The following is an 18,450-nucleotide window of genomic DNA, read 5'->3' as shown; positions in this document are numbered from 1 at the left end:
ATCCTTATGTTTTGAGGATGACCGCCGCTTGTTTTGTGTCTGTCTGTATGTTATTCTGAGAGAGAGAATACAAGAGATCTGTGCGACCGTGGACGTAGGAGATTATTGCTTCGAACCACGTAAATCGTTGTCTTCTTTCTTGTTACTTCTAACCCCCTCTTGAGAGTGTGAAAGGAGAGTTTGTTGTGTTGTTCCCGAACCTCATCTCCTCCAGGGCGCCCTTCAACACCTCGAGCTACTTGAGCGAGAAGTTCTCCACGTCGGCATCCCAGAAGTCGCTGCCCATGCGGCCGCACCCCTAGCTCCGTTGCAGCTTCTGCAGCAGGACACGGCGCTTCTTCTCGGCTTCGATCTATTGGACGAGCTCGTCGTTTTGGCGGTTGAGCTCGTCAATGGTAGACGCACGGTGGGCATCGGGAGGGGTGGGGACGTGGGTGGAAGGGTCGAGGAAGCGGTTGATGACGGCATCCATGGAAGGGTCGCCGTAGGAGAAGGCTTTGCCAGCGGGAGAGAAGACGATGATGGCAATCTCTGCACCACAGAGGATGCAGAGCTCTCCGGCCTTCTTGATGAGCCCATTTCGTCGCTTTGAGAAGCAGACCTGACGAGCCTCCTCGTTGTGATCTTCTTTATCTCTATCTTCTACCTCCCCATTCTTGATTTGCTTTTGCACCCACCAGTATTGTTGCTTCCATTGTTTTTCCCCATGAGATCTAAGAAGAGTTGAAGGATTCAATCTTCTTGAAAATCCTTATGATTACTGGATCGACTGCTTTGTGCCTTGCCTTACTCTACAAAAGAGGGGGAACGTAAATTTAAACTTTGACCTTCAAACCGTCACGGCCAACAAAATCAATCTCATAGATTTCTTCCGCAGTTAAAATAGAAAGAAACAAAACACGTGCAAACTCTCTCTCTTTCTCTCGTGTAACTACCCAATGGAATGTCAAGAGTTTACTAATTTGAACCTTTGTCTGTTGACCAACACTCGTTGGTTGGTGATCGAGCCGAGCTTGTTTGGATCTTTGATCCAAGCCGTTAGATGCATGGTTGAATACTACGGATCCAAGTATTAATGTATCCAAACAAATATCCCAAATTTGATATTTGAGATCCATGTTTAATTAGGAAGTTCATGTTCAAATAGGGAATGTGGGTTGGAAGTTCATGTCCAACGTATATTCTTTTAGACTTGTCTTCTAGCATATGCTCATTTATGAATTACACGAGTTTGCTATCCCAAAGTTGGAAATCCCTGAATTAACATACTAACATGACATCAGGATGATACTAGAAATTGCCCAACTTTATCTAGTAAGAAAACATGAATACTGAATGTTTTATTATTGAATCTAAGAACAACATCTATAATTACATCACATTTTTTATAATGTATACACGGTGTTTGTGAATCATGTACCGTAGAACAAGTATTTTAAGGTCACAATGCATTTTTTTTTCTTAGCAACAGGCATCTAAGAAGCATGGCACGGCCCACAGAGATCGAGTTATAATATTATTATTTCATTGGTCTTCTTTCCCTGGTCCTGTTTCCATTCAAGAGACACTTCATAATGCATCAATGTCAAGGACAATGATTTTTATTATAATATACTTTTTCTCTCTCTTTCTCTTTCTCTCTCTCTCTCTTCATATATATATATATATATATATATATATATATATATATATATATATATATATATATATATATATATATATATATATATAACACAACAACACAAGAGAGTGAGGTTGAGGGGCCAACGTTGGGTTGGTGTTTGTACCGGAATCATGTCCTCATCATAAATAAATGAGGCCACAAGCGTGGGTACCAAGGCCGGCGTGTCCACCACTCGTCACCATTGGTAGCGTACAAGGCCCCCCACCTTCGCCAACTTCACCATCATTATCATATCACCCTCTCACTCGCCTTTCACCTCTAACATCACTCCCAGTAACTCTCTCTCTCTCTCTCCCTAAATGACCCCCATGCTTTGTTGTATACATTAGCTCTTTGACCTATTCAATTACACATATTCAATTAGTACGAAATAAAAGTATATAACATCTAATGAACCCTTTCTCTCTCTTATATACATATATAATTGGGGGTGTGGAGGACTTCAATGCCATAAAAAGAAAGCAGCACTTGTGGGAATCGAACTGCAGATGTATGGTGTATCCACTTTTTTTTTTTTTTCAGGGCACTCGTTTTTGTTTCCAAAAAGTTTAAGAAAGGGTTTGGAGTCATTTGGGTGGACTAGGTTAATTTTTAAAAAGTTTTTGCTGGTAAAAATGCATTTTTTCAGGAATTCAAGGGCCTTAAGGTGGTTATTAGTAGGCCTTGATCTCCTGTTAAAAAGAAAAACAGACTAAGATAATTTTACATAAAAGGAAGCTTGGATGAGCACACCGGAAGAATATGCTTCTTTCCAGAGGCACTTTTTCCTCGGCATCAAATCTTGTTCATGGGCAAATCATGGTGATTAATGTGTCCTCGGCTTTTAATAGATGCCGCCCTCTCCCCTTGCTTTTGCTTTCCTCCCATTTTTGTACTTAGAGGTCTGGGTTTTCTTTTTTAAAAATAAGGGCATTCTGGTCATTTCAATCTCAGAACATGCAACTCTTGTTTTCAAAACCCAAAATATGCCCTTTTTCATTTTGCCTATGTACGTATGAATTTTTTTCAATAAGCAACCGACCAACATTTTGGATCTTGATTTGCACATAAGATGGTAAACATGTTTGCACAACTTTTTAAGGCATTCGGCAAGAAGAACACTATGTTCTTAGAACATATAATCCTAAAACACATATTCCAAAAGCATAATATCCTTGTTTATGAAACATGGCGCATTCACATGTACTGTTTGATTGTTAGATTTAGAAATAGCATTCGTGATCCCGTCATATTTCTTGAAACAAGAACATGGTGTTCATAAAACATATGTTGTAGAACAACTATCTAATTTGAAGGTTACACCGATACTGGCGAAAAGTCTTAATCTCCCCATCGTTGTATGTACGTACCCATGTGCATCTACATGTACCATGCATGGCAGGCGGCTAAGAAAACCCTAGTAGGCCTTTTCTTCTCTGCTTTGCCCATGGACCTTCCATTTGTTTTGACATGGGGTAAATGAAGTTGCTCTCCTTCTCACACTTCCACCACCATAGGATGGGGAGAGCTGGTGCAGGTGGTACCAAACGAATAATGGCGGATCCAGAGGCTTCTTCTACACTTGTGCATTATGTGTTGTACCGTGACCAAGACCTGGAGAAGAATGGTTGGTGGCTTAGGAAGGGCAGTGCTGAAGGAACTCTGCTACCTTCCAAACCAGCACGTGAAAGGGATTTGTTCGCAAGTGGCGAAAAAAACGACACAGGAAAATTTGTCCAAGTTGGAACATAGATATTAGGTTCTTTTATATCCAGACATTCCAAATGGGAAAGATTTTCCCAACAACAAAGGGTAAAAGATGTGTGTGTGTGAGAGAGAGGGAGAGAGAGAGAGAGAGAGAGAGAGAAATTGGTATATACATGATGCTTAGCTGCACGACCTTTAAAAAAATCATTCCGTTGATCTTCGTGAAGATGAAAGTCAGAGAAAATCAATGAAGAAAAGAGATAAGATACATCTAGAACTCATCAACAACTTTTCTTCTTATTTTCTCTCAACCTTCTGTCTTGGAAAGATCAACCAAAGTGATTTCTAGTGTTTTATATATATATATATATATATATATATATATATAGAGAGAGAGAGAGAGAGATGCCCAACTTGAGAGAACTAAATAAAAAAAAAGGAAAATATTCTGCATATGTGGGCATAAGCAATATAGGCACTGCAAAAGATATTTTCTAGCTAGCCATTTGCAACATTGTTGGCGACAACTATACGCTTGCTCATTCACGATACGCTTTATCAGTACCTGACCAGTCCACTTGGGCCACAAATGGTCGCCATTGTTCAGAAGAATTGTGGACCTTTTGGAGACCAACAAGCTGAGTATTTTGGATATTAGCAGACCTTCCTCTCGTCCTTGTCCTTAGTTGGGAATTATCTCTACTATTGAACCAAGTCACCTTTTTAATGGTCCACGATGGTTCCTCCGAGCATTAACCCTAGTTATGAATCTGCTTCATTTTCATGAGACAGTAACAATGTGTTACTGATGGCAAAAAGCCCCTTGAGGTCTTGTCTGTTTTCTTCCGCTTTAAAAAGTCAAGCCAGAGTTAGGCAGACTCTAGCTCACTATATATACCACGCTGAAAGAGACAATTCCGTATTTGACCGCCTTTTGCTTTGAAATCTTAAGGCCAATTCCTAGCTTGAAGCTTCATTTCAGAACTAAAAAGAAAAAAAAAAATGGTCAGGATGTTGCCTTCATAACCAAGATGCATTTTTCTTCATATGCAGTTGAATGAGCCCCCAAATATGAATTCTCAAACATGACTATTATGTTACTATTCCCACCTGCTAAATCCAATGAGGCTGATGTTAAAGTAAAGATCAAGTAGTTGCTGGGAAACTTCATTTCATGTTTAGTGCAATGTGCAGCACAGATTGGTGAATTATGGTAGGTGGGGAAACTGGGAAAGTAGTTTGACCTTTGTTGTGGAGGAAGAGATCCTTTCAACTAGTACCTCAAGATATGGGTAGTGCTTAGGTCACTCATGCCATGATGAATCCACAAATGCCTTCTATACTTTTCTTTCTCTCAATAATTCTTTATCAAACTTTTTACTGCTAAGATTGGGTGGGCCAACTCTCACCATATTATTTTCAAAAATGCATTGGTTATTGAACTTTTTTGACCTTTTTCAACTTGAAGGCCTAAAGTTAAAGTTGCTCATCCAATCAAGATCAAAGTCGGCGAGCTAATTCAGCTACGAGTGTCATAGTGTAGTGGGTCAGGTCGGCACCAGTGAAATTTTGTGTCATCAGTTTGATTCTTATGGGCGTTATGTCTCTGTCCAATGGAGTAGGAGCACTATACTATTTGACATACTTTAATCCTATACTAGGTTTTGAGGGGAAAAGAGTTCAGCTCTTAAAGATAAGGTAGGATAAAATACTTGTATTGCTGACCTAGAATGCAATTGCAAAGATATGCTACAAAACCATACAACTGAAAGAGGAAAGTATGAAATGGATTTGGACTACCAAATCTACTCATTTTATAAGATTTGATCTTCAAACCAGATTCGTTTTCTTTCAATTTTAAACTGCCCATGTGTGTGTGTATATATATATATATATATAACCTTTCTGTTGCACAAAGTTTGTAGGCCACATTTGTTTGTTCAAAAAACCTGAAAAGCTAGGTCGAGAAGTGACATTTGTTCTATTTGCAGCACATAGCCATGGGAAAGAGGCACTCGTATGTGTCTAGGAACGGAAAGTGGTTACGTTAATGAATTAGGACTTTGAATTATTGCGAAAATTCCCCCTTTTACAAAGCCACCGTGCACTACAACATAAAGTGAAGGAGAAAGCAGCCACCACATATTTTTTATGGTGTGTTCTTAATTTTCTATTTCTATACAAGAAACTCCACCGGATTGAAGATTTGGTTTTTGGGCACCATCTTATGATCTTGCCCAAAAGCAGAACTGTTCATTCATCCAATTCCTTTTCTTGGATTGCTTTCTTGACGCATGAACATGACCTGCTTTCCCACCTAATCTTCACATTTAATTTAGCCTGGCAAAGTTTCTATGGAGGAGAACTTTTTGTTCTTGCACACCAAAAAAAAAAAAAAAAAAAAAAAGCTGCCTACTCAAGCTTAGAATATGTACCTCTAAGCCCAGACGGGCCTACTGCTGGGTTCGAACGCGAAAGGTCAGGTGACAAGCAGTCCCTACATGCTCATGTTATCTAGATGCCACCAAGATCATGTTAAACTCAGTTTTAATGTCACCCAAACAAATAGTTATGCCTTCTACACACATAACTAGGAATTTATGGGTTCTTCCAAAACTTTTTTAGCTGTTTATGGATCTAACTCACACCATGTTTAGCTACTTAGCACTAACCCTATGCGTACGTGTGCACGTACACATATTCACACACACAGCCTCTTGTGTCAAGTATGGGCATATACTGAGTGGATCAACTTAAGCCCATGGAATTAGGAATGAACAATGAGCTCCAGCTCGACTCGTTAAAGCTCGGCTCGTGAATGAGTTGAAGCCGAGTCATTTGCTTAACAAGTCGAGCTCGAGCTCATGAGTCAACTCGTTCAAATAATCGAGTCAAGTTCGAGTTCATTGAACCTGAGTTGTTAAAGCTTGACTTGGCTCGAAAATGATGTGTAGCAATTTTTAAAATATCCGACCGGTTTATTGACGTTAATTAATTATGTAAGTTTTTACAAAAGCTCATTCAAGTTTGTCGAGCCTTAATCGAGTCGGGCTCGATTTATGACAAAGTAATAGTTCATATATTCAAAAGAGTTTTTTGAGCCTTAATCAATTGGAGCTTGAGCTCAACACACAACTGCAGAGTTGAGCTTGAGTTGTTTTTGTCGAGCTATTCTCGAGCTTGAGGTTTCATTAGTTGAGTCGAGCTCGAGCTAGCTGAACTCGGGCTCGACTCTGCTTTTGTTCAGCCCTACATGGACTTCCATTTTGCCTTTTTGCATTCGTGATTTGCTATATAGGAGCACAGTTCATGCTCGACCGTTATTCAACCAACAAGAAGTTTGTCTATTTAGTGCAGTTCGGGTGAGCAAGAGGAATATCCTACCACCCAAGTGAGTGCCTAAGTAGTTGTAGGGTTGCATCAGCACTTGGTGATGAGCCTCCAAGGCACGCCAGCCAAATCCTTGTTCTCCCTTATTGGCACAAGAGAAGTTGACACCCATGCCGCTCGAACCAGTAACCGCCCTCCTACCAGCCATCGATAGTCCCCACTTGCACGTGCTTGCATAACAACTTGTATCATATGTTAGTCCCCTAAACATCGCCAATAGGTTGAGAATTAAATGAGAGAATATTATTGCTGGGCGACTTAGTAAAAGTGAAATAAATGGCCGCATAATCTTTATTGTTGTAGTTAAGTCGATCATGGTAGTTCCATTTAATGGCTAAAGCGTGTTATATATAGAGATACTACAACGTTTCAGTATATGTACTATTTAATATCAACCGAATCCTCCAAAGACCAGACCGCTTAATATTGATCTTGCTTCTTAAGAGGAATATTTATGGTCAACTCCGACCACCCTGAGCCGAGAAGCCAGAGAATCTGATTTTATATAGAATGCCCATGTGATTTTGCTATTTGAAACTGTTTGCATCTGAATTTAATACTACTTTTGCCTACATTGAACTCAAATCTAGTTAGATGCTGTCTTTTGAACCGGAATTATCTTTAGGCTGTGTTTGATTGCCTCTGATCTCAGGTCCGAGCCGAGATTTGTATAGATCTTAGATCCATGGATCTATCATTCGCCTCCTGTTGTTTTGGGTAGAGATCCATAATTTTTTGTTGATCCGAAACCGTTTGTTTAGATTATAGATTTGAGTCATGGGCGGCAATGCGGATCTCATATCATCGCGGAACTGAAAGCAAACTACCAAATGCAGCCCAATAATGCTCTTGTCAAACAGTTCTTGTGGTCAAAACTCTCACTAAAGCTCGAATCTTGACTTAATCAACAGATTTATTTGGATCCGAATTTAACCTCCTTCAGATATGAGGATCTGTTGTCCACCCCTTGATCGGATTAAAAATCCACAAATTTTGCATTGAATTGTGGATTTGAAATCCTCGAATACTCAAATCCGCTGCTTGTTCTTGTCAAACCGTTCCTGCAATCAAACACGTCGGTCTCTTTCCCTCTCCAAAGGCGCTCCTGACCTGAGTGGGGACCAGGTCAAAGACACCTCTGACAGTTAAAAAGAGATAAGGGATGATCCCAAGCCGTTCATTTCACAAGATGAACGGCTTCCCGCCATTGGTTGAGACCAACTTTCAGCCGTCCATCTCAGACATCAACGGTGTCGAAGGGCTCGGTTGGACCCGTGCCGGTCCAAGAACCTGATGCGGACGTCGGATTGTTCTCCGCCGTAAACCCGTCAAGATGGACGGCTGAGAACCTTTCCCACGGTAAGACATCGATGGGTCCCTCTGACCAGATCCTCAGTCTCTCCTCTCGGAGAAGCCATTTTGTTTTTGCTTGTTCGAAAAATAATTAATTACCTGAAGCGATTAAATTAATCACCGATTTTTTAAAAAAGGCAAAAAAAATTCGGAGTGCGTAGTACGCTTTGGTTCCTTGTCTCGTAGCTCTTTCGCCGTAGGAAAGACGCGCACCGTAAGAACGCTGTTTCCTAGGAGTACTTTTATTTTATCGTACTTATTAACTCGGTTTATTATTTTTCACCGTTTTTCCTAAAATGTGGTTCTCTTAGTTTTTCCTGGATCGCTTTTCCTGTAGTTTCACTTTCTCACTTTTGTTTTTTCGGTTTTTCGTTGGTTGGAATTTATATCCGGGGGAAAGAGGAGGGAATCGAAGGGGGTAGTAGTTGCTATCTCGTCGATCGGAGGCTTCCCAGCACCTCTTGTTTCCTGCAATTCTTGATGGAGGCGAGAGGAATATCCAGCTACACCGTTCGATTGGTCCTATTCGATCTGCTCTGAGGTTTGCGCTGGGTTTTTTTGTTGATTTTTTCGGGAGTTTGTATGGATTTCGGGTTTGGAGGAGGTAGGGTTTGCTGTTTCACTGTGGACAGGGGTTAGGGAAATTTTCCGGGGAATTTTTTTGGCGGGTGTTCTGGCGGCGGGTTCCCGGATGGAGGCGGAGATCGGTGGCGGGAGCGGCAGGTTCTGCGCGGGTGGCGTGCCGGGGTTTCTTGTGAAGGGAAAGGGTTTGGTGCAGAGCCGGGAGTGGGAGGTGGGCGATTGGCGGTGGGACGGGGATCTGTTCGTCGCTAGACCCTTGAGCGGGGTTCCGGCCGGTCGGCAGTTTTTGCCAGTGTCGGGCGGCGAGGGATCCTCGGAAGGTTCGGATGAGGGCAAGGGCGAGGTGGAGAAGCGGCGAAGGTTTCAGGAGGAGGGGCAGGAGGTGGAGGGAGGTGGATTTCTGGCCTTGAAACTGGGGGAGCAAGTGTATCCGGTGGGCGAGGCGAACGGGGTGGATGGCAGGAACTGCAAGAGATCGAAGGTGCAGGGAGGGGGAACAGGAACGTCTTCGTCGGCGGGACGGCCAGCATGTCAGGTCGAGGGTTGCAGGGTCGATCTCAGCAGCGCCAAGGACTACCATCGTCGCCATAAGGTCTGTGAGGTACACGCTAAAGCGAGCATGGTGCGCGTTGGCGGGATTGTGCAGAGGTTTTGTCAGCAGTGTAGCAGGTTCGGACTTGGCCAGTTTCTTTTTGTTTCTCTAGAATTCATTTGTAGGAAGGAGCACCTTATATCCTGTGTATGTCAGATGTTTATTACATTGCATTGGGGCTCCGTGAAACAGGTTTTGTTGACGTATTCCTGTGGCATATATGTATGTGAACATTCTGGCGCTAGCTTCTCTCGTTTGGTTCAATGGAACATAAACTTCTTATCCCTTTTCATGGTAGAATTGCTAAAAGCAACATTGATTTAACTGCTTTATAGTAGGGGCACTAGTAACTATTGAAATGCTTACAGTTTGCTGGTATTGTAGTTATGGTTCATGGATATTTTTAGAATGGTGACAGTAATCTGAAAATGCTACTGATTCAGTCCAAGTTGTTGTGTCAGATCTGAAATGATTTCTATTGTGTTTTTATTTACATTCTTACTGGCCTGAACTGAGTGTAATTGTGATGGCATTGACTTGTTAATTAAGAATACTTAATATTAAGTTATGATTTCCGTTGTTTCTTTTGTTAACTTTTTGTGGCACTTTATCTAAGGTTCTAAATCATGCCTTGCAACCATCGGTAGTTACCGTTTCAATTCCTTCTGCTAAGTAAGCAGTTTCTTATTGTCCTCTAAGAGACTTGTTTTGTCGGATCCCAGCTTATTTGGTGAAACTATGAACTGCTAAGTTGGCACAGGATATACTCGCATGAATGATAACACAATAGATATTAAATAGGAAATGAAGAATATTATTACCTTCTTTCACGAGCTTCTTCTTAACGACTTTGGCCATGGATTTTTTTTTTTTTCTTCTCGGTTCACTGTAGACACTTCCATGGATATTATTGCTAGCATTTTTAGAATTTATTTGGTCATTGTTTGTTATTTCCCTGTTTGATGCAACAGGCAGTGAGGGATGGACCCTCTCTCCTTCTTCTTCTCCCTCTCCCCTTCTCTCTCTCTTCCCCACCTGGCACTTGATATGGAAGCTGTGATACATACGTCCATAAATTTGATTGAAAAGCTTCAGTTTTTCACTTGTGAGCTTCAAATTTAAATTTCGTCATTCTGGCTGTTTCTCAATCTTTCTTGAAATGTTGGTATCTCCTGAAATGTTTATCATTTCTAGACCAACTTGCATATGAATCTTCTGTTATTTGAGTGATATCCTTTCTGCTAGTGGCAGTGACAGTTGTCTATTATTTGTGTTGGTATATCATCTTGATTGACATTGTGTGATGAATTTTCATTACTGCTATTTTGCTTCCATTATCAGTTTACTAAATATGTTTGATGACTTATGCTTAGGTTTCATGTTCTTCAAGAATTTGATGAAGGGAAGAGAAGCTGTAGGAGGCGTTTGGCAGGTCATAATATACGGAGAAGGAAAACACATCCTGAAAATGTGGTTGGTGCAAATTCACTAGATGTTGATCGTGCCACAGGCTACATCTTGATTAGTCTCTTGAGAATACTCTCAAATCTACATTGTAAAGTGTCCAAATCTTTCTCACTATGATTTCTGTTGCTTATACATGCCCAAATTTCCTTTCATTTGATAAGTTTTTTTCATCCATTAGCAATTTGTCTATCGAGAGCCATTGTTAATTGCTGGCATCATGGAAAATATCATCCTGAGTCCCTGACATTTCTTTTCTTCAAAGAGGAATTTCATAGTGAACCATGTTTCTGCAGAAAGCAGAAAAATGAAAACATTTGTATAGCTTGAATGAATATTTGACAAGAATATGCTCAAATTTGCAATCCTTAAGAAATAGAAAGGCATGGTTTTGTATGAATATTTTACTTTTAGCTTCTCAAAGTTATAAACTTATTGCATGAATGGGTAGTTGATTGGTTTTTGTTACTTCATTCAGAGTTAGCGAATTTCATAAATATGCTATCTTAAATCCTATAGATGCTTAAAATATTAAAAATTTGAAGTACCATGTTCCTGTTGGTTGCAAGTCTTATGACTTGTGAGAAACTGTTTGGTCATTAATTTGAAATAAAAGACCTGTCATAACAGGAGTACTTTGTTGTCTTGCTACAACTAATGCTATCAAGGTAAACTTTTTTTTTTGTTTTTGGTTTTTCCATTGTATAAAGAAAACTATAAACTTTTTTTTGTTTCCATGTATAATGAACACTTTCTTTAGTTTTTCTTTTGCTGGACACATGCTTGCTCCTATTTTTTATTTGTGGAAGTACTTGCATATTTATTAGTTGCACTTTCTTGTTAAGCATGTGCATGCTTTCTGACTACCTAGGCTAATATGGTGACTTGTGTCAGACTCGGACATTCAACAGCTGATTAGGGTGGAAATTGTGTCAAACAAATCTGTAGAATTGGACTTCTGAAAATCCAGATGCAAAATCCCTCCTGCCTGTGTAGAATTTATCTGTTATGCATACTAAACTTTAGTAAGCTCATATCACTTTCCTTGTTATACAGCTAATCCAACTGACCATGCGAAGGATCAGGATCTTTTGTCTCATTTGTTAAGCAACCTAGCAAGCGCTGCTGGTAAATGTGATATACAAGGTCTGTTGGGAAAACAGTCTTCTCAAACACTACAAAATGGTGGTGGCCCTCTTGAAACATCACCACAAAAATCCTCTGCTGCAGTTCCAACAAGTGCTGCCAATGTCACTGCTCAAGGTTCACCTCTGCCTATTAACTTAAATGAAGTAGGAGCTTGTTCTAATGGCGTGCATGATCTCAATGTGAGGGGCATAGACCTTTCTGCAGTTGTCATGCCAGATGGCATGCAACAAAACGTATTTGCTGACAGGATAGGTTCTGGTGATACTGAGCAAGCAGATGCATGGCAGAAAGATAAAGGGGAAAAGGTCAAATTAAATGATTTTGATTTGAACAGTGTGTATCATGAATCAGAAGAATATATGGTCAGTCCTGTATGCCATATTTCTCCACCCTTTCCTAAGTTTGGAGCTGGTTCACCTGACTATCCTTCATGGATGGTGCAAGAATCAAACCAGACAAGCCCACCTCAAACAAGCATTCACTCAGATTCAACATCTACTTTGTCTCCATCAAGTTCTAATGGCGAGGGTCAAGTAAGCTTTCCATGTTCTGCATGTTTTTACTTTTTCTTTTTTCTTTTTGGATTCCTCTTTTATATGGTTGTCTTTGCTCCTATATTTGTCTAAGGTCTGCCCAGCATTTCCAACTTATACTAGTCCTATCGTCAGTTGTGCAGTCCAGGTTGAGTTTCTTTCTTGAATTCATTGGAGGACTAAAGATGCCTATTCTGATTGTGATTAAGTGGATCTTTTGTAATAGCATGTAAATGCCATCCTTTTTCTGACCATATTGTTTTGGTATTACTTTTAGTTTCTTGCCATGAACTTGGTATGAAAAGACAAGTTTTGACAGTTACGACTGTTGGGATGTTGGCCGCCTGCAATTAATGACATAAAATTTTTGCAACAAGCACATCTAACTACTTTCCTATCTGAAAGTGTTAAATGGCAGCTTGAGATGATAGAGAAAGTTGACTCAAATTTCCTGCTCTGCTACACAAATATGATTTATAGAACATGCTATTCTAAAACATTAAAAAATACAGATCTAATTGATATAAAAAAATTTCCTTTGTTCAAAGAATAAAATTGTCATAAAGATTTTTTTTTGTATTATTGCCATAAAGATGGACTGAATTTAGAAAAGGAAATTCAGTGTCAATTTGATGAGTAGTCTGCTATTCTTGATTCTACTGTTAGAGAACTGAAAAGACTTGTGGATTCAGCATGAAACCAGCTTCTGAAAACATTTCAACTGGTGATGGAGCTTTAAAGTTTTAAACAAAACCATTCCCAGTGTGATTATAATATATATATATATATATATATATATATATATATAATTGCACTGAATTATAAAGTCAGACTTTTGCAAGATGTTGGAAAAATTGTTACAAAAAGCAAAATGAAGCTGTTATACTCTTGGCAGTGAAGGCTCTTTTGTCTTTTCAATAGCAAACTAAATTCTGCTTATTCAAAATTTGAAGTATGTGAAATATTGGAAATGATGTCTCGTGAACATCACATTTACTCCAAATGTTCGGCAGACTTGACACTAGGAGATGCATCACCAATTACACTATTGGCCTGCTAAATTTTTTCCTGTACCTGCTGGCTTCAACTTGCAGTGTTCTAAGATGTCATAAATTCCCTGACTCCTGGTCATAGATGACCTGATAGGTTTAGACTTTAGATATGACTAGGATGCTGTTCCTTACCATTTAATCTTGCCACACAACATATGGGAATTGGTCGAGACCTGTAAAATGATCATGGATAGGACATGCTTTCTTGTTGGTCAAAATGGTCTTTGATATTTCCTTTGTTCTTTCATAATTTTTTGTTCAGCTTAGACATAACTAGGCCTTCTGGAGAAATGATTAAGTATTAAGCACCAAAATGTTTGCTTTGATGTACTTTTTTTATCTTTCTGTTTATCCAGTTAATAATTTTGATCTTGTCCTGAATCTGGATCCATGTCCACTATTTACTTGGAGTGTGCTCAAGAAGATCCTTTCATTTTTTCAAGATAGTGTTTCAAATGATTGAGTAGTATTTTGTTAATAGTCATAAGGATAGAATTGTTGATTATATTTGTGTCTTAATCTACAATTGCTTGCAATGATGCAATGTCTACATTTCACTGTTAACGTGCCTCTTAGTGTACCATTGTATTCTGCTTATGATCTTTCTATTTTCTTTTCATGTCAGAATCGGACAGATCGTATCATTCTCAAACTATTTGATAAAGAACCACATGATCTTCCCCTTTCTCTAAGAGGACAGGTACTTTATGTTTTGTTCTGTTGTGGCTGTGAATGATTCAAGGTTGTTTCTTTTGTGGAAAACAGTTGGTTTTGCCGCATGATGTTTGGAGTCATGATTGTCTATCTGGAATATGTGTTCAGATTCTTGAATGGCTACAAAATAGCCCTACAGACATGGAAAGTTACATAAGGCCTGGTTGCATTGTTTTGACTCTTTATATACGGTTGCAGCAGTGTGTGTGGGATGAGGTACCATTTGGGTTTGCTTGTAATATGGAACTTTGCTTGCCGTTGTTTTTCTTTTGAACATCCTATGGTTTGACTTGCAGCTGTGCAACAGTTTGAGTGTACATTTGAAGAAACTTCTTGATACTTCTGATGATTTATTTTGGAGATCTGGATGGATATATGCCAGGGTGCAAAATCAGATGGCATTTATTAACAATGGTATCTTGATATTTGTTGTCAAGTGTCAGATTTTAATTTGTTGAAGTTTTCGGCGACTTGTTATTCCAGGACTGAGTTCTATTCTTGTATGTCATTTAGGTCAAGTGGTGCTTGATTCTCCTTTTCCAATCAATTTTTCAAATCGTCCAAGGATCGTAACTATCTCCCCTCTTGCTGTTACAAAATCTCAGCAAGCAACCTTCAGAATAAAAGGCTTTAATCTGTTGCATCCAGCCTCTAGGTAGCCTCTCTTTCTGGGTACATGCATACATCTGGAGACAGACACTGTTCAAGGATGAATAATAGGTATGCACCTAAATCTGTCTTATTTTCTTTTTTCAGGTGGTTTTGCGCATTTGAAGGAAACTATTTAGCCCAAGAATCTGTGTTTTCTGCTGCTGATGCGTGTGGTAGTTCTGGTGAGGGTATCCAGAACTTCAGCTTCTCTTGCTCTTTCCCTGATGCATCTGGGAGAGGTTTTATTGAGGTACCATATAAAAGGGTTTTGCTTGCTAAGTCTGATGCGTCACATATCATGTAGGCTTACTTCTTTCATGTGTTTATCTAGGTTGAAGATGATGGCCTCAGCAGCTGCTTCTTTCCCTTCATTGTGGCAGAACAAGATATGTGCTCTGAAATATGTATGCTGGAGGACACATTTGAGGTTGCTGAGTTTGATAATGACAAGGAAGAGGCTGACAATTTGAAGAACAAGGCTGAAGCCTTGGAGTTTTTGCATGAACTAGGTTGGATTCTTAGGAGGAGTCAGGCGATCTTTAAGATGGATCACAGCATTTCAAGTACATGCTCTTTCACACATTTACGGTTCAAGAGGCTGTTGGAGTTCTCTATAAATCGTGATTGGTGTGCTGTAGTTAAGAAACTTCTGGACATCTTATTTGATGGTAGGGTGGTTGGAGAGGAACAAAGTTCTTCCAAATTTGTTGTTTCTGAATTATGCCTACTCCATGTTGCCGTTAGCAGAAAATGCAGGCCCATGGTCGAGCTTTTGTTAAGATATGTTCCACCCAGGACTTCATCTAAAACGGAAGCTCAACATAACGAATATGGCAGTAATGATTATTTATTTAGACCTGACCTTGCTGGGCCTGCTGATGTGACTCCTCTTCACATTGCGGCCAGTACAGGTGGTGCGGAGACTATAGTGGATGCGCTCATCAATGATCCGCGAATGGTATTTTCTTCATAACCTTCATACCCCATCATCATCAACTTTCTTGTGGAAACAAAAATGGACATGCTATTAAGTGAAATCTCTGCTCTAGCAAATTGTATAATAAACTAGTGCTGGATCTCTTGATTCACTGGGTTGTACAGAAAAATGGTTAAGCTGGAACTGCAGTTTCAAATGTGATGCAAGTTCCCAACTTAATGCTATCTTTCTGGTTTCAGTGAGCTGATCCGAGCACACCATTTAGTGCTCTTCAGTAATCTGCTTTTGCACCTTCTGGGATAAGGTGCTGAAACTTACAAATCCCGTAATTTCTTTCTGCAGTAAAGATGGAAAGGAAGAGAGATCAACTTTTGTTTCATCTATTCCCAAGTTCTATATTGATAGCTTTTTTTGCATGTATACAGGTGGGCCCTGAGGCTTGGAAGCGTGTTAAAGATAAAGCTGGGCTTACCCCTGAAGATTACGCATTAGTGAGAGGCTACACTGCTTACAATCAGCTGGTGCAGCAGAAAGTTGATGAAAAATGTAAATCTGCACATTTGATTCTTGACATAGCCAGTGGTTTGATAGGTCCCAATAAGTCCTTCAAACAAACGCCTCGTCACGATGAAGTTTCAGGAATGCAAATTGACAGCAACAGAAAACAGCCTTGTAAACTTTGCGCTCAACAATTGAGATACAGGAACACCAGGTCATCTCTCGTGTACCGGCCAGTGGTGCTCTCGATGGTAGCCATTGCTGCAGTCTGTGTGTGTGTTGCCTTGATATTTAAGGGCCCACCTGTCCTCTTGGGCTTCCCGCCTTTTAGGTGGGAGCTGTTGGGTTATGGACCTATATGAGCGGCTGGACTACTTTCTTGCTTTTATGTAAATTAACAGGTTTGACTAGGTCGTGTGCAATGTGTCTGTAGCATATTGCTCAGTCGTGTATTTGATAGTGTAATGTCATCCCTGTATCTTTTAAGTTCTCCTCCACATTCCTTTTCTGGGTGGATCATTCCCTAAAGATGATGACGTTCATAAGCTACCGATTTTTCAGTTGGTATAGATGTCTAAACGGTGATCTGCGAAAAACAATATTGGTAGGAGAAAGCGTTTATCGAGTTGACGTTCTCCCCCAACAGCGAAGGTGCTTTCTAAATGAGTATTATTTGCTTAAAACCCTTTTAGTTCAAACTAAAATATTTCTGAGAATGAGGAAAATCATACTTTCAATTTCGAAGATTTCAAACCTCAAACTTTTGGTTTACACCTTTCCATTTAGTTTTCTTTTTTTTTTTTCTTCCTGTGGTTATTCACTTGTAATCATCACCTTTTTTCTTTTCCAAAGCTGTTTCAGGGGGCATGGATTGACCAGTTTCCGATAATAAAATAAATGCCCATTCTGATTGAGGCCGCTTCATCCAATAACAAGGTCCACAACTTTGACCGTGCACCCGTCCATTCATGTCAAATCATGTTACAGTGGCGTGCTGGCGATCACCATCATTGGAAGGTGAAAGTTCTACTAAAGGGGGAAGCATTATAGAAATTCGGGTGACATCTACGGCGTAATGCAAATACTGAAGTGTATTTTCTAGATAAACTTTTGAAATAGAACAATTCAACAAGTAAATAGTAGCCCCTGCCAAATTAGTATCTTCACTGGTAATTATTGCAGCATAAGTTTCTGTTTGAAAGAGAACACGTCAACAAATCAAGTAAGTACAGTTGCCCCTGCCAAATTATCATCTTCGCTGGCAATTATTGCAGGGTAAGTTTCTGTTTGAAATAGAACATGACAACCAGTAAATGCAGTAGCCTTTTACTGGCAGTTCCTGTTGTATCCAAATTTGGCTTGTAGATAGCATTTTTTGCTTGCATCTGTTCATGGTCTTCTTGGGATTGTCTGACGGGTCCAACTTAGAAAGAAGGAAAATTGTTTGAAAAAATCGTGGACCGATGCCTAGCTGTGTGATTCAAGTTGATATACGGATTGTGGCAGAGGTTACAACTAAATCTTAAGACAGCTCACCTTGTACACTGGCCTTGTCTTTTGGAGGTGTTTAAGGGACGAATGATTTGAAAAAAAAGGTACATTGGATGAGTTAAATTTCAACTTCTCACTTTGAAAACAAACGTGGCTGAACTCAAACACAAAAATTTCACCAAAAATAGTTAGCCTTGGAGGATTCAGCTTTACCAGAAAAATTTCACCCTCCATGCAACATGGAATTCTTTTCCAACAACCTTTTTTGTGCTGTTCAAACGCCCCTTAGAAAATGTGAGAAATGTCCAACCAACTGTTTTGCTATAGATTCCCCCAAGGATTGACAATCCATGACACCTGATGCTTTACAGTACATGCGTTAGAAGAAAATTTTTCTGGGGGAACATTGATTCACAAATTTTGATAGGCACTTACATATATAACAAAGTAAATACTAGAAGACCTAATGTAAAATGAAAGAAAATTGAGGAGCTGGTGTGGCCCACACCAGACTATATGTGGCTCCACCACTGGAAATGGCCAGATATTCCCCAAGCTCACCCTTGTTGAGTACAGATTCCCGTAAATTGGTAACTGATATCGTGATGCCTGAGGCATCATAGTTGTACCAAAAGCACACATGCATCGATCTGTGTGCTGGTAATGGTACACCA

The 18,450-nt window shown here is 39.8% G+C and overlaps 1 protein-coding gene across 1 annotated transcript; it reads left to right on the top strand.

The window, feature by feature from the left end:
* Positions 1 to 8,440: 8,440 nt before the first annotated feature.
* LOC116263258 (squamosa promoter-binding-like protein 1) lies at positions 8,441 to 16,771 on the top strand. Its single transcript, XM_031642920.2, has 10 exons — positions 8,441 to 9,364; positions 10,661 to 10,842; positions 11,808 to 12,433; positions 14,111 to 14,185; positions 14,308 to 14,415; positions 14,496 to 14,613; positions 14,713 to 14,854; positions 14,956 to 15,100; positions 15,182 to 15,808; positions 16,213 to 16,771. The coding sequence occupies exons 1-10, from the start codon at positions 8,805 to 8,807 to the stop codon at positions 16,645 to 16,647; spliced, it is 3,018 nt and encodes a 1,005-aa protein (XP_031498780.1). The 5' UTR covers positions 8,441 to 8,804; the 3' UTR covers positions 16,648 to 16,771.
* Positions 16,772 to 18,450: the final 1,679 nt, after the last annotated feature.

Source organism: Nymphaea colorata, chromosome 10 (assembly GCF_008831285.2).
Source record: "Nymphaea colorata isolate Beijing-Zhang1983 chromosome 10, ASM883128v2, whole genome shotgun sequence".
In the NCBI taxonomy this organism is placed as follows: domain Eukaryota; kingdom Viridiplantae; phylum Streptophyta; class Magnoliopsida; order Nymphaeales; family Nymphaeaceae; genus Nymphaea; species Nymphaea colorata.
The sequence above is the reverse complement of the archived record's forward strand: the minus strand, read 5'-3'. Positions and strand labels throughout refer to the sequence as shown.